A 17,597-nucleotide genomic window follows, 5' to 3' on the forward strand; every position below is an offset into this window, starting at 1 on the left:
GTAGCCAACAAAGACCTAACTTTGTGGGGTTCCCCGACTGTGGACCTCTTCGCAACGGCCATGAACTTCAGGCTCCCGATGTACTGTTCCCCAGTCCCAGACCCCAAGGCTCTCTGGCAAGATGCTTTCCAACATCGGTGGGACAACATCGACCTTTACACCTTTCCTCCGTTCTGTCGGATGAGGAGGGTACTCAACAAGACCAGAACATCGGTCAATCTTTCAATGACCCTCATAACTCCGCTATGGCATCATGCAGAGTGGTTCCCGGACCTTCTGCAACTCCTAACGGAGCCGCCAAGAGAACTCCCTCCACGACACAATCTACTCACATGCCAACATCTTCCACAAAGCCGTAGGTTCACTACGACTTCACGCCTGGAGACTATCCAGCATCTCCTCTCTGAGAGAGGATTTTCGCAACAAGTTGCAATCAGGATGTCTGAACACCTGCAAAAGTCATCCGCAGCTGTCTACCAGGCAAAGGGGAAAGTCTTCTGTGGTTGGTGTCGTGGAAGGGGTATATCTCCACTCGATGCCACTACAGTATTCCAGCAATAGCGGAGTTCCTCGTGTATTTGCGTAAAATGCGCCTATCAGTCTTGGCAGTGAAACTATCGCTCAGCCTTAAGCCTCGCCTTCAGGCTGAAAGGAATGGACATTTCTTCATCGCTAGAAATTTCTGTACTCATACGGAGTTATGAACTTACTGCCCTCAGTCAGAAGTGAGACCTCCCCCATGGAACGTGGTTCGAGTTCTCAGGTCTTTCAAGAGACCTCCTTATGAACCATTACGCCAGGCATCAGATTGCTACCTAACCTGGAAGACGGTGTTCCTGCTAGCTTTGGCCTCGGCCAAGCGAGTCAGCAAACTTCATGGTCTCTCGTATGACATCGCCCATTCCAGGGGATAGGGGGAGGTAACTTTCAGCTTCGTCCCTGAGTTTATTGCTAAGACTCAGAATCCGGGAGTAGGGGATCCTCGATTCGACTCCTTCCGAATTTCTAGTCTCCGTACTGTAACAGATGACCCAGACCATCTCTTACTATGCCCAATAAGGAGCTTGAGGCTGTACCTCAAAAGAACAGCCGCAGCCCGTCCTCGTGTGCCTGCACTATTCGTCACCACGGGAAGGACTAGAGGAGGGTCACCAAGAACACCATCTCTGCATGGATTCACAGGGTCATTGACCTGGCACTGAATCCAGACCCTCCTCCGTCACGTCGCCCCACAGCACATGATGTCAGGGGTATAGCTACGTCCCTGGCCTTCAAAAGAAATTTTTCAGTGACGCAGGTTCTTCAAGCTGGGGGTGTGGAAACGGCAAACCACGTTCACATCCCACTACCTGCAAGACGTGACCCACATGAGACTCGATACTTTCTCTATCGGTCCTGAGGTGGCTGCACAACAGCTAGTTTAATACCTCAAGCTCATTATTGGACAAGTAGCAGAAGGTTGAGGGCATTGATACCCGGTTTTAGTCTGCATGAATGAAAAGGTTTGACTGGCCCTTATTCTTTTCTTCATCATCCCCTCTCTTGGGGAAAGCAGCATCCAGGGTTCTCTGCATACCTGACCTCAAACCACTGCTCCCTTGTGTTCCTAGTATTGATAATAATACTGTTACTTCCCCATACCCTGACGAGGTGGTATTGGGAAAGTCCTAGTTTACAAGTTTCCATCTAAAGAACTTCGGAACAACTTTCAAGGACAAGTCACACTTCTTCATACCTTCGCACACAGCTTGCGTAGGCCGCAGACCTTGCGTAACAAGGTTTTAGCGAGGTGCAAGGACTAATTATTTCTTGAGTGCTAACACACTCAAATAAGGAGCCCCCGGGCAAAGCCAAAGGCCAGACTGACTGGAATGTTCACCCTTCCTAATGGGTGAGTCACCCCTATTAAATAGCGTGGTTTGTATTCCAGTTACGGAACAAGTGACAAATTCGTAGATAATTTGTATTTTTCCTATCTATACAAACCTTAGCTATTTAACCAAACTTGCCCACCAGCCCTATCCCTCTTGAAGTCCTACCTTCAACCAAAGAGAGCTCAAGCACAGGTGTGTGAGAGGGTGGAGTAGCAAGCTACCCTCCCCTACCCCCGCTAACTAGTGGTGTGGGTAGTAAACCCTCGTTAAAAATTAATAGCTCATCATTTCAGCTACGCCGAAAGTAATACCCTTATTAAATAGCTAAGGTTTGTATAGTTAGGAAAAATACAAATTATCTATGAATTTGTCATGTAACATGCATAAAGAATTAACTGAATGACAGTGCCAGAAATTAATATCCAGAACAGGGATAAGGAATTTAATAGACAATTAGATTTTCTCCAACCGATTAAGGTTTTAAAGACATGATAGAATAAAATTCAAAAATTGACAGAATGAAAGCATTAAATCATTTCCTCAGAATAGATGGATCACCAAAAATTTTAAGACTTTCTCAATTTTTTTCCTACAAACGAACAAAGTTGTCTTGTAAGAATGGCTATTAATTAATTGATAAAGCAGTTGGTCATGATAGGCAGAGCAAAGGGGAAAGCCCCTCCCACCTGTCTGTCACAAAATAGACCTTTTGTCTTTGGCTGCACCATGTACAGACATGTTTAAAGGTTTAAAGGTCGCTCATGAATGGCAGAGGCAATCAGGACAATGCCCTAGAGACTGACCATATATTATATGATCAGCGCCCAAGCCTCCTCTCCACCCAATCTAGGACCAGGGAGGGCCAGGCAGTGGCTGCTGATGACTCAGCAGATAGAACTATAGGCTCCCCCCAACCTTAGCTCACAAGGATGGTAAGGTTGCAGACACTAATGACACTAATGAGTCTGAGCGGGACTCGAACCCCCGACTGGCAAACACCAGGCAGAGACGTTACCAATCAGGCCACAGCAACTCCAGCATTCCTTTGTCGACTGTTAGATTTTTTTGGTACTTTAATGTTATTGCCCCTCCACTTATTTTTTATATAACCCTGATACTATAACCTGACTTAACCAACCTAACCTATACGCTAATTTCCGATAGAACCCCAATACTATCTTCTTGTTAATACACCACCACTAATGTCCTGATATTAGGTTAGGTTATGTCGGAAATTAGTGGTGGGGGGATAACAGGAAAGCACGTTTTTTTACGTTCATTTGTGATAAGGGTTGGTTTTTGTTAGCGTAGCGTTCTTGCTTGTAAGTGGGAGTGCACTTAAAATTGAGCATGCGGTGAAGTAAATTTTGATCCTACGAGGATACAAACATTCGAAACCTAATATGCTGTACATCCTTGTGAAGGGGTGGCTGCATCCAACCCCTTTGTAGTGTTCTTGCTCTTCTGATCATAAAAACGATGTACTTGTAGCACAGCTTTTCTCACTTCATGTTAGTTTCTCTGCCTCGTGAGGGAGTTACCTGGTTTTGGCGAAGTGTCGACCGTACCTGTGTGCCCGATAGTGAAAATTATTCATCTGGCGGGCACACCTAGCTACAACAGTGTTCCACGGATGGTGATCTCTATGAAGTGCAGTGTTAGTGTGCTCCCAGTGCTCTCTTTGTGACAAACCACCAGTGTAGCGGAGGAAGTTCCTGTAGCACCGTTACCAAATTATCAGTCCTGAACCAAATAATTCCTAGGCTGTGATCTATCACCTGGGTGTGGCTAATGGACCAAGTAATCGATAAGCTTGATTCCCTTCCCTCACAGTTTATTTGAATAATAGAATATCATTTTCGTCTATTCTTTCAAGAGGTACTTCAATACTTCCGAAAGAGATACCACTGCTATGCATTGGTCCTGCACACTAAACGGCTATGGACTGTGCCTTGCCGGTCTGTAACTGGTCCCCACCCTTGGCTACCGAGCTAAGCTAACCATGCCAATACTGTACACCAGAAGGAGCAGTGGGAGGGTACATTGTACTGCTCTTGCTTTCTAGCACCATGTGTGGGTTCTCTGACGTAAACAGAGACCATTCACAGCCCGATTCAAAATCTGCATATTTATTATACTTTCCAGGATCCATTCTTATTCAAGCATTTGTATTCTAGAGAGGAAACAAACCCAGAACACATTTACAAGCACATAGTCACTAGCCTTTAGTTACTGTCGACTGACTGATGACCAGTTATGGTAGCACCTTTTGGGTACAGAGACAATATTCCTCTAAAGATCGGATAGGTGCTACACTCCTCATCTTCCTTTCAGGTGAGTGATGTTAAGCAAGCAGTGGAAGGGGATACCATGTATAGGTACTCCTTCATCCATCGTAGGCTATCCCTCAAGGCCTCGTGCTTTTCGAGGGAAACTGCGACTTGTCCAAATCCCAGCAATAACCTGCAGATTCTTCCTCCAGGTGTTGTACCTGGCTCCATCCATTCTTGCCCCTTCCAGGTTCAGTCAAGGAGCTGTGTAAGGAGAAGAGAAAGGATAAATGCAGAGATATATCCCCTGCTGTCAGTAGTGGGATAACTTGCTTTGCACATTCCCTCCTCCTCCTATCCAAATCCATTTCAGGTTGCATATCTGGATATGTGACAGAGGTGGAACGAACCTGGATTTTTTCACTGGAAATGTTTTATTACCTTTTCCAGTCCTCTCGCTTGAGCTCTTTTTAAGTCGTCCTAGGGACTGAAATAGAGTTCTTACTATGGTACAGTACTTAACAGGCTGCGTTCAGCTGAAAAATCTGTTCCATACTCGGCCTCCGGAAAGGAAGGCTTAATGCTTTTGTTGACTCAGTGTAGTAGCATTGTATGTAAGCATGTGGGCCTTCGGAAAGCATTTATTTCGTTTCTCAGGTTTTCCACTTGACTGTCAAGTTTGAGCCACTTAAAAATTAATTATTTGTGCTCTTTCCAGGATGAGATTGAGAATACCCCTCATTCTTGTTAAAATCTGATGAGTTCTTAGGACGATCTGAGAACCTGGATAGAGGAGGGACTGATCTTACGCCCACGCCCAAGCAAAGGATGATGCTGTTCGACTGGGAATTTGCACCTGTTCCCAATTGGGCAGGAACCACTGAACCACTTGTGGTAGCAAGGAAGAACTTTTGGTGATTGGAGAAGTGAGTTCGCTCTCTCATCTTCCTCTTCTACAAACTCTTCCTGTTCTCCTCTCCAGACAATTCTTTTTACAGAAGGAAGCAGCAGTAGTGGTAGAAATACAGGAAGGTTCTTAGGGAGGGAGTAACAGATCTCACTCATGGACTATTACTTTCATTATTGCTCACCTTCCAGAGGAACCTGACACTCCACAAGCCAGATGAAGGCGAGAGGTTTCACCAACCTTCCCCAATCATGTTGTAACATATGAGAAGTGCCTCTTTTAGAGCCACTTTCCTCCTTCAGGAGAGAGTAACAGAGCTCACTCGCTAACAGGTTCCCTTAGGGTCAATCAAATGAAGCGAAAGCTCAGTTGTGACATCTACCGCTGTGGCACCAGTTGGAGGTGAATGCTCCCACACAGACCAATTAAGCAGCACCATAGGGAAAAGTTGAGTATACGCTGCCCTTGAAAGCCACCTTCCACGTTCAGGAGGAATTGATAGAGTTCACCCAGTGATTATTTCCCCCGGGATTCGGTCACTCGGACCATGAGCTCAGTATGGAGGGCATATCTGCCAGTACGGAAACATGAAATGGTCCTTCCAGGGATCAAGTTCCCGCAATCTCTACGATGGAGGTCACAGAGATAATGTCTCCGATCAAAGTACTTTTCAGTTAATCATGATAAATCATACGAAGACAAGTAATCAGGCAGCTTTGATTTTCCCTCCAAATTTAGTCTTTCCAAAGGTAGTTAGTTACATCAGACTTTGGTACAAGATTTAACAAGCAGTTTACAGTGGACTGTGGTACGGCATTAACATTGTCTGGTAAATGCCAGATTAGGGTTCGAGTCCCGTTCAAACTCGTTAATTCCTTTGGTGGCTGCAATCTTACCATCTTTTTGAGCTAAGGATGTGGGTTTGGGGGAGCATATAGGTCTGTCTGCTGAGTCATTAGCAGCCATTGCCTGGCCCTTTGTGGTCCTAGCTTGGGTGGAGAGGGGTCTTTCGCGCTGATCATATATATGGTCAGTCTCTAGGGCATTGTTCTACTTGCTAGGCAAATGTCACTGTCCCTTGCTTCTGCCATTCATGAGTGACCTTTAAACAGGTATAAACTGGGAATCACACAAATCATCAATTATTTCCACATTATGGAGATACTGAACAGCCCTTGTTTTCATACCACACATAGTATGGATGTCTACACTTGTAATAATTCTCTCAACACTTGGAAAAGGTTTTACAACACCCATAACCCATTGCATGTGGGGTACATTTTCTTCCTTTACCAGAACAATAGAGCCTACAATAAAACTGCTCTTAGATGTCAAATTTGTTGCATCATCAAGTAGGCTACAGGGATAAGCATCACTCCACATATACCAAAATGTTGCGAGTTGTGAGTAGCCTCAAGAGTGTGATCAGTACAGACAGACTCCAGTTCAGAGGTCCTCTCTTTGGGGACAAAGTGGAAGGATAGTTAATATCATAATTACCATAAGTCAAAGAATGTGATTACTTTACTTACTTTAACAACAACTTTTCTGGTCCCATACAGCAGAGGAACCCTACTCTATATAGGATTTTCACATTCATTTTATCTTATACATTCCAAGGCATTCAGCATTTCACACTGCATATTGCTCGTTTACTGTCAGGTCCCACATTATCGAAGCACTTAGAGAACAAGAAAGTCTTCAATAGTCTCCAATTCTTATTAAAGTAGGCCACTACTACCAAGGGCTTTACGCAGATCTTATTTTATAGGCCAAATGAGACGTCCCCACCAAGTGGCAAAAGGCACAATATTAATCTACTTAGGCCACAAACGACCAGGTTATGCCTGGAGTCATGTCTGATTGCCAATTAAAGTAGCAGCGTTATCTTAGTAAGTTGAGGACGGGAGACCTCTTTTGGGCTGAAAATGGTCATAATGCAAGCAAAGAGTGTCACACCTCTGAATGAACAGGTCCTGCTAAAGCACATGTAAATGAACAGATATGAAATGCATTACCAAACTGATAGGTACAAAACCTTGGTGGAGCTTCAGTCACCCTAAGCTTACATAACAGAGCTATCAGTATATAACAAGCTTTTAGTATCTTGCCTCTGACAACTCCCATATTCTTTTTTTAACAGCTTTGGCAAGTTTTCTTAAAGCAGCAATAGGGCACACATTACCAAGGGACATAATAAGTGTACTTGGACCAGCATATTTCTCGGTGCTATAATTTGATTGACAATTTAGTTACAAGTCCCTTTGCCAAAATATTTTTATGCTTTTCATCATACCCAAGATTGCACATTTGGATTCTCCCCTTAATCCTCATATGTTTACCTTCAATAAATGGTGGTAAATTTTGCAATCAGTGATTGTTTAAACACGAGCTCTCTTTGGTTTAGAGCAGGTAATTTATGTTGACACTCGTGACTTTGTACAAAACAATCGAATTTGTTCCTACACAATACAAATTCTCATCCTTTAATAGGAGTATGATTTCAGCGTAGCTACGCGAAGAAACTGTCAAAGTCCAGACCATTATACAGGAGGGCTATTTCCAAGAGGCCCTCGACGGGTCTCCAGGCTTCTTTAGTCGACTCTTTCTCGTTAAAAAAGCCATCTAGAGGCTAGAGATCAATCATCGATATCTTGGCCTTGAACAAGATTTTAAGGCAAACTTCATTCAAGATGGAAATAGCCGACACAGTAAGACAAGCAAGAAGACCGCAAAACTTCATGTGTACACTAGATCTCAAGGATGCATATAGTACTTCCAGATCTCAGTCCATCCGTTTTCAAGGAAGTATCTAAGGATCATGTTCAATCAAAACCAATACCAGTTCAAGGTGCTGTGTTTCGGTCTTTCCACAGCATCCCAGGTCTTTACGAGTGTTCGCCCTAGTGTCATCTTGGGCTCACAGAATCGGCATCTGTCTCCTAAGATATCTGGACGACTGGCTGATTTTAGCAAACTCGATGTCTAACCTTCTTCAACACTAAAGACAAGCCTCTGGGGCTTTGCCATGGTCTGGGGATCGTGGTAAACCTCGAGAAGTCACATCTGCTCCCCTCTCAAAGACTGGTATAAGTAGGTGTCGGTGGGGTAGCCCAACTGTATTCTCTAGGGCCTGTCACGGCCCTCCCCTTTGATGAAGGGATTATCTAAATGGAAGACAGCCTGTGAATAGTGGTTTACACACGCCCTTGTTAAATACACGACACCAACAAGGTGCTCGCGCGAGGGTTGTAACCTCTGCATTCCATGCTTTTATCTTTCTCTAGTATATTTGGAAGATTTATATTAGAAAAGTGTAAAGAAGGACCCTTTTCACCGGCCGTCACAGGTCTCTCCCCAGAAATAGATTTTTCCTTCGTCAAAATCCCTTATCTAGGCATGATCATAGACACCAAACAGCACAAATCATTCCCATCAGATGAAAGAATTCAGAGGCTGAACAAGGTAGCAGGGCCCAGCTCAGAGCTGGTTGCGTCTCATAGGCCACCTATCATCCCTGGTCCGTCTAGTTCTCAATGGTCACCTCAGGATAAGATCCTTATAGTGGTGCCTAAGTCCCTGTGGAATCATGCATTCTATTCCCCGGACACCTTGGTTCAACTATGGTCAGAGAAACTGACAGACCTCAGATGGTGGGTGGCAGACGAGAAACTCAGCAAACGGGTCGATCCCCCCCCCCCCTTCTTTTCGGATGCATCTAAAGAAGTGCACAGCAATTCATCTAAATACCCCACATGCAATGGGTTATGGGTGTTGTAAAACCTTTTCCAAGTGTTAAGAGAATTATTACAAGTGTAGACATCCATACTATGTGTGGTATGAAAACAAGGGCTGTTCAGTATCTCCATAATGTGAAAATAATTGATGATTTGTGTGATTCCCAGTTTATACCTGTTTAAAGGTCACTCATGAATGGCAGAAGCAAGGGACAGTGACATTGGCCTAGCAAGTAGAACAATGCCCTAGAGACTGACCATATATATGATCAGCGCGAAAGACCCCTCTCCACCCAAGCTAGGACCACAAAGGGCCAGGCAATGGCTGCTGCACCACATCATCTCTGGCCTTTGGTCTGAATAGAAAAGCTACCAGCATATAAAGCTCTTAGAGATGAGGACAGCCTTTCTTGCCCTCCAACAGTTCCACCAATTCCTGGCAGGGCACTCCATGGTCTTGATGAGCGACAACACCACGGTAGTAGCCTACATAAACAAGCAAGGCAGTACCTTTTCGCAGCCCCTGTAACATCTAGCAGTAGAGATACTCGCTTCATTCCAGGCAAGAGGAATGTGCTTGCAGACAATCTGAGAAGAGACTCAAGATAGTCGGCCCTGAGTGGTCTTCGAATCATCTAGTAGCCAACAAAGTCCTGACTGTGGGGTTCTCTGACTGTGGATCTGTGAGCGACGGCCCTGAAATTCAGGCTCCCGTTCTACTACTCCCCAGTCTTGGATCCCCAGGCTTTCTGGCAAGATGCATTCCAACAACCGTTGGACAAAATCGATGTGTACTCATTTCCCCCTTTCTGTCCGATGAGAAAAGTCCTCAATAAAGTCAGAATAAGCAAGAACTTATCTATGGCACTGATAGCTCCGATATGGCATCATACAGAGTGGTTCTCAGATCTTCTGCAGCTTTTGAGAGAGCTTACACAGGAATTTCCTTCACAACACAAGCTACTCAAACAACAACATGCAAACATTTTTTACAAAGCCATTGCTTCGCTACGTCTTCACGCCTGGCGACTATCCAGCATCTCCTCATTCAGTGAGGACTTTTGCAACTAGTTGCGGAAAAGATATGTGCACCTCAGATGTTTTACAGCGTCGGTCTACTAGGCTAAGTGGTCTGTCTTCTGTGGTTGGTGTCGTTAGAAAAAACTACTTTGTGGCGGAGGTTTTGCAAGGGGGCATGTGGAAGCGTGGGACGACCTTTACCGCCAACAACCTGCAAGATGTAACCCACAGGAACATGGAAACGTTTTCCATTCATCCTTTAATGGCTGCACAGCAATTCATCTAAATAACTCAGGCTCCTTGATGTTACAAGTAGCAGAGGGTTGAGGGCTAAGGTTAACTGGATTAGTCTTGGGTGAATGAGTTGGAATGACTGGCTTTCTTCTTTCCTTCACCTTCCCCTCCCTTCAGGAATCTGTACCATGGTTCTCAGCACAGCTGACCTCCCCTCTTAGCAGTTAAGATCCATTTCCCTTGTGTAACCTAGTATAGAAAATACTTGTTGCATCCCTACTACCTCTAGCAAGGGGGTTTGGATAAGGAGGTCTAAGTACTCTCAGATTCCTATGACTGGGAGATCCTATACGTAGACCAAGCCACATTGCTAGTGTCACAAACACACAGCTTGCGGAGGCTGCTAGTCACGCGGAGCACGACAGTTTTAGTGAGGTGCACAGTTCCTACAACTTGCGATTTCTATCGTAAGGAGAGAACCCTGGGTCAAATGCCTAAAACCAGTTCGCACGGACTTCCACCCTCCTAGGAGGTAAGTCATCCCCTATAAATAGCGAGGGTTTGCGTAGTGATGGAACAAAAGACAAATTTGGAAGTAATTTGTATTTTTCCTAATGATACAAACCTAAAGCTATTTGTATAGATTGGCCCACCAGCCCTGTCCCCCACGTAAGTCCTGCCTGCAAGCAAAGTGGGTGCTCAGCCCAGATGTTTGTGAGCATGGTAGCCGGCTACCCCCCACCCATTCCGCTAACTAGCGGTTGGGTTAGTTATCCCTTGCTAAAAGTCATATGGCTCGTCTTTCAGCTACGCCGAATACATCCCCTATAAATAGCCCCAGGTTTGTTCTTGTTAGGAAAAATACAAATTACTCCTAAAATTGTCATTTTATTACTGTGCTGTAGATCTTGACTTTTAGCTTGATTGGAAATTTCTTATCTAATACTAGAAGTAACATTAACCCCTAATAACCCCCTAAATCATGTCCTTGCCAAGAACAAGACAGTTCTTGTTCTTCCCTACTTAAGAATGTAATGAATGGTTATTGCTGCAGTGGGTGGAATATTGTAAGAGTCGGAAGGCGGCAAACCACGACTCTTCTCCTTCGGAGTCTTCCTTGAGGCCGAAGAAATCCGCCAGGTTTCTTCTTTTGTCTTTGGGTATTTTCTCGGTCTCCCCCTATTTGGTTGGCGAAGAAGCAGAATGACCCAGATCTTCACTCCATAGCGAGCCTGACATTGACGAGGACAAGTCCCTGTCTCTAAAGACTTTATTGTCTCTGGAGATACTATATCCTTCTCTAGGCTTGGACGGCATTCTGTCCATGGAGAAACTGCGGAAAATCCTCACCAAGACTTCCCAGTCATCCGTTGCATGTGGCAGAAGCAGTACCGGACGTGACTCCCTCTACCCTGGTCCGGACTACTGCAGGTGTAGTTGACAACAGGTCCTTGCCTTCTGTAGTTCCATCACCACCCGATATGACAACAACTTGGGGAAAGGAAAAAGCGGTTGCGTCCTCCTTTACCTCCCAAGGCCATTTCAATGTCTCCGTAGAGTCTAAGGAGCTTCTCTTTTGCTCAACCAGTGGCATCTCATTCGCATAAGGGTGAACAGAGCTCCACCAGTCAACAATTGACTTCACTAACAGTGCTCTCATCCCTTCCACGGGTGGATCGCTGGAGTAGTTCTATGAGGTAGAAACAAACCTAAAGAAAATAATGAAAACTTTCGTGCGAGTGCCAAGGCATGATTGTGAGCCACAGGTTAGACTTTTTTTCAGTAGAAGACTAACCCTCCTCCATATGTGCATTTTAAGGTATGCCCGTATGTCTTGTGGTGAAAAATAGTTTGTTTATGAACACTCAGGGTTGCAAATTCACTTCCAGAACGAATTGAACTCTTAAACTGAGGCACCATTGGATACTTCTGCTCTCGGTCCAGAGGTAATGCGCAACAGTGAATACATTTTTAGATTCATTCCAGAAGGTCTTCCTCAGAGTTATTCAACTTTTATAATGATGTATTTGCTTTTTTGGTTTTAATTGAATGTTCTTTTATTCTTTATTTATAATTAACGATATTGGCGTCAATGACGTTAGATGTCACAAGCCTGAAAACTTAAAATCAATCAATCAATCAACAGTCTTTTCAAAGAGATGAGAACTTCTTAACCTTTTTCCTCCTCTTTCTTCTTTCCCATTTGATGCTGATCACCCTTCCAACTTTTTTTGTACAATTTTGTGCTGAAGTATCTCCCATCCATCCTTACAAGAATGGGTTAGGATTTAAGCAAATCCATTTCTCTTAACTGACCTTACATATCAGAAACGGAGATCGGTTCTACCATGACCTTGTACCAGTTTTCATGGTAGAAATGTAGCTTAACACTGGGATATCTTTTTCCCAGGTTGTTAGTTATCATTGTCTCCTTATACAGGTCCAAGTGGTCTGATATTCTAAAGGCCTTTCCACCTAAGGGGCACATGCACGGCGGGCCAAACACTTACCAATTTTTTTTATATGGGTGACTATTGTATGACGTCACAAACGAGAAAACCATGGGCAAACCATCAAAGTGACTGTCCGTTGTTGAGCTACAGGATGGGTGCCCGACTGTTATCCAACACAACTCTTGACTACTCTGCCCTCTGTCCTACATTGCCCTGCCTGTAGATACTGTCTTGGATTGTTTGATCTGGTAACACTGTTTCAAAGCGAAAGAATTAAGGTAAAATCAGTGTTTGCCCTGCATTTGCTCATGTGGAAGGGCCTTGAGAATCAAACCAGCCAGGATAAGTCTCCTTTTAGAGGACCGTTTAGTTGTTACATTTCACCACTAGTTCTAGATTAAGATCAAAGTGGCAGGCATGCAGGGTGTGACCTCATCCAACACCTTGTTATATACAGAAATTCCTCTTCTTATAAACTTAAATAGGTTCCAAGAAGCTGTTTGCAAGTAAAATTGTTAAATTTTGCCCTAGTGTTAAAATTATTTTGTTTTATTACAGCGTTTCATTATGAACTATATCAACAGTATCTGGACCTTACGATTTCAGTTGGGGATATGTGTTTGAAAGTTGAGGACCTGCATTGATAGCAGAGGTAAGCTTTGCTTAAACTATTCCCATTGAAGGTCCGTGTTGTAGTTAGGAAATATACAAAATACTTTAAAAATGTTATTTATTTTACCACTCACTGGCATGGAAAGGCTGCAAATTGTGAATTACTCATAGTTTGTTAATTTTCCAGTTTTATAGGTGCAAAACCTATACATCGACATTTCCATTTCCTTCGAGGTATGTTAAAACTTGTTTCTAGTCTTTTTTTTTTCTTTTATTAAAATATCTTGACAAAAATATAAACAAACAAAACTGTACAAGAGCAAATCTTCTTTGGTAAACTAAAACTATTTCATTAAAAAAAAAAAAGTCAGGTAACAAAATGTATTCTTATGTCTGGATCCCAATGTGGTTATCACATCCAAATACCTAAACATACAATCCTTTCTCCTCCTCTTCATAATAGATAATACTGTATTCCCTTTAAAAATGTCTTCAGAAAGAACTCCGAATGGATGAAGCTCTAAAATACTTTTTATATCTACATGGGAGGATACCAGTAACATATGGAATATTCTCAGCCAAACACACTTATGCCATACTGAACCAAATTAAAGATATAATATTCTGAACATGTTCAAACTCCCACCTGGAAATGGCTTGAACGAACATTTTAATGTCTACATAAAACACTGAATATCATTTCTGTACACCGGCAAAAAATAAGTTTCATTACTACTATACATACTCTCATGTATTCTATAGTATAGGTATCACAAAATTTGAAAGATTTTTGATCGAACGAAAGAGAAGTCCCTTAATAAAAATTAATTACAAAACTGAAAAAAATTGGGTACCAAAATTGCCCCCAAATAAAAATACAAAGTTTTCCATTAATGGGCCTAGCAACTGAAACATTTGAATGTATGTTTTAAAAGACTGCAACAATTTTGAACACCATTTCTGCACATAAGTACTCAAATGTATCAAATTTTCCAACTCCTAACTGAGACCTAAAGGCAGGTCCCTTTACGAAAATTAATTACAAAACTAATTTGGGTGCCATACTTGACCCAATTTAAAAATTAGAAAATTAGAAAATTTTCTAATACTGTAATGTTCCTTGTATCACAAATTCTGAGACTCCTAACTGGAACCAAAAGGCAGGTCCCCTAATGGAAATTCATTACAGAACTCTAAATTGGGTACCATACTTATCCTCATAATCAAATATTACAAAATTTTCCCAATACTGTAATGTTCCCAGCTCTGAAATTAAATAATAAAATCATACTTTTTTCAATTTCTATCTTGTTAAAAGGAAAATAATTTATACTTCTCATTGGGTATTTGAAAAAAAAATATCCAATAGGCAATAAACAATTATATAATGCAATTTAATGGGAACTTTCATTAAATTAGCAGAATATTCATAACCTAAGCCAGCTTAGTATTCAAGTCGTCTTTCTTCCCCGGGCGAAATAAATATATAATGTGTGCCAATAAAGGAGGCACATCAATAAAAAATAAGAAGGGGGGAATAAAAAAAAAATTAACCTGATAAGACTTCAAACTACAGTTGGTCTGAATAGTTCTCTTCAAGCTGAAGCTAATGTTTCTCCCTCCTCTTCTTCTTCTAGCAATTTGAACACTCCCTTCAGGCCGCCTTTCCCTTTCCTCGGCGAAGAGGAGCCCCTTACCACCATGTCACTTCTGTCCAACAGTTGATCAATTTCTTTCTGTGAGAATACTGTGGGGGAAAAAAAGGAAAGCATTAATGGTTGATTACAATTTCTCTGCACTGAAAAGTAAAATGCTATTAGCATTTTTGGGCTGACGTGTCTTTTTAGTCTGTGAAAGATAATTTTAATGGTACTGTTCTTAAAATATTTTATTCTAATTGCTCATTACTTCTTTTGTAGTTTATTTCCTTGTTTCCTTCCCCATTGGGCTATTAATCACTGTTGGAGCCCTCGTTGCTATGCACCCGACTCCTAGACTTTGTTTATTAGCTAAGAATGTGATACAGAATAGTGAATTTCTGATAATCAACTTTAAACAAATACCATGACCAAAGTAAGGAAGGTGGGGAAACTCAACATTCAAAATATGGAAATAATCTAATATCAAGCTTTTCTCCCATTTTTATACGGGGTAAGCACAGTGCCCTTCTTTTGAAGGAATTGCTTTGGCTTTGGGGTAGACCGTAGTCCCAATCGGCTGCCCTGCCTGACATCGCTTAGACACCGGCAGCGTAGGTTCACGTGTTCTACCAGTCACCAGTCTCCTTCCTCCCAGCAGCGAGGAGTCCTGCCGCGGTTAGGTCGGCAGTTCGAGACGTGTGAGGTGTGTTATGTTTTAGGTGTTGGAGTGGCTTTGTCTGTGTATTAGTCCCGCAACACTCATTTGCTTTACGCAAACCTATCCGTCGATTACGTACATAATCCTGAGGTGTCTACACGGATAGCAAAGTGTCCACCTCCCTGACCTGTCGGCCGCGGATTTGAACCAGTGCCACAGACTTCCACGAAGTCCGAACTAACTGCCCTAACCAATTTAGCCATCAAAGCTCTTATTCAAAGTGTGGAACTAAGTTTTGAAAAGTTTATTTCCATGAATATTCAAAGTGAAGAGCTGAAAAATACAATTCCCAGGTGGAGGGAGGTTGATACACTAAATACAAATAATCCTCGGAATGAATTAAAAAGGAGTAATTACGTAAAATATCGCCATCAAATCAAATCATCATTAATTTAAGACTAATGTCAAAAACCACACGCACGCACACACACTCACTCACTCACGTTACCCTGAACTAATGTAAGGAACAAGTGTTAAAATGGAGATTCTTCTATAAAGTTACATAAAATGAAGAAAAAAATGAATATTCGTCGAAATTATCTGAGATATGAAGACAAAATACAGCTTTATTTACCAAATAAAATTGAAATATAATTTTAAAACCTCCCCTGCAAAAATTATACAATCAGAATGTCTGATATAAGATTGAAATTAACTTTTTCCCAAATTTGTGTGCTTTTATTTTTTCAAATAAATACTAGCTAAAATAAAAGTTAAGCTTTCCATTGTCATGCTGCCTAAACTCCAACCCCCACCCCCCTATAAAAAAAACGTTATCAAGCTAAAAGTGGCGGCTACTAGTCTAAGATCATACGCTCTGAAGTTTCAAGTCTGTTCATGGATGCCAGAGGCAAGGGACAGTGACACTGTCCTAGCAAGCAGGACAATACCATAGAGACTGACCATGAATCAGGTGATCAGCACCCAAGCACCTCTCCACCCAAGCTAGGATCAGGCAATGGCTGCTGATGGCTCAGCAGGTAGACTTATAGGCTCCCAAATAGCCCCCTTCCTTAGCTCAGAAGGATGGTAAGGTTGTAGACAATAAAGGAACTAACAAATCTGAGCGGGACTCTAACCCCTCTGGCGATCACCAGGCAGACGTTACCAATCAGGCCAGGGTTATTATTCTGCTGCCAAAGCTTTGCCCTATTAAAAATGCTAGGACTCGTTAATATTAAGGTAAAGAAGATTCTTTTAAATTGGAATAACTTGAACCATGAGAGCCTTTAATAACAAAATAGTGATTCCTTCCCATAACATCTAAAAGTATCATGGTAAAGTCTTGAAAATAGCAATGGGCCCTACTATGACAATTGGTTATTATTACAAGCTAATTGGTTATTATTACAAGCTAAGCTATAACCCTGGTTGGAAAAGCAAGATGTACATACATACATATATACCAAGGCACTTCCCCCAATTTTGGGGGGTAGCTGACATCAACAAAGAAACAAAAAAAAAAAAGGGGGGGGGACCTCTACTCTCTACGTTCCTTCCAGCCTAACAAGGGACTCAACAGAGTTCAGCTGGTACTGCTAGGGTGTCACAGCCCACCCTCCCACATTATCCACCACAAAGGAAGCTTCATAATGCTGAATCCCCAACTGCTGCTACCTCCGCGGTCATCTAAGGCATTGGAGGCAGCAGCAGGGCCTACCGGAACTGCGTCACAATCGCTCGCCATTCATTCCTATTTCTAGCACGCTCTCTTGCCTCGCTCACATCTATCTTCCTATCACCCAGAGCTTCCTTCACTCCATCCATCCACCCAAACCTTGGCCTTCCTCTCGTACTTCTCCCATCAACTCTTGCATTCATCACCTTCTTTAGCATACAGCCATTTTCCATTCTCTCAACATGGCCAAACCACCTCAACACATTCATATCCACTCTAGCTGCCAACTCATTTCTTACACCCGTTCTCACCCTCACCACTTCGTTCCTAACCCTATCTACTCGAGATATACCAGCCATACTCCTTAGACACTTCATCTCAAACACATTGAATTTCTGTCTCTCCATCACTTTCATTCCCCACAACTCCGATCCATACATCACAGTTGGTACAAACACTTTCTCAATAAGCGCAAAGGCTCCAACAGGCAAAAATAACCCAGTAATGAAAGGAA

General features: G+C 42.6%; 1 protein-coding gene across 1 annotated transcript in view; it reads right to left on the reverse strand.

Annotated features, from left to right (window-relative positions):
- Positions 1-13,658: 13,658 nt before the first annotated feature.
- LOC137617126 (lymphocyte-specific helicase-like) overlaps positions 13,659-17,597 on the reverse strand; it is a 43,104-nt gene continuing 39,165 nt past the window's right edge. The window contains exon 19 of the mRNA XM_068346975.1: positions 13,659-14,854. Within this exon, the coding sequence (XP_068203076.1) occupies positions 14,703-14,854 (152 nt within the window). The 3' untranslated portion in view covers positions 13,659-14,702. The remainder of the gene's footprint in view (positions 14,855-17,597) is intronic.

The sequence above is a fragment of the Palaemon carinicauda genome, chromosome 23, assembly GCF_036898095.1.
Source record: "Palaemon carinicauda isolate YSFRI2023 chromosome 23, ASM3689809v2, whole genome shotgun sequence".
Classification (NCBI taxonomy): Eukaryota; Metazoa; Arthropoda; class Malacostraca; order Decapoda; family Palaemonidae; genus Palaemon; species Palaemon carinicauda.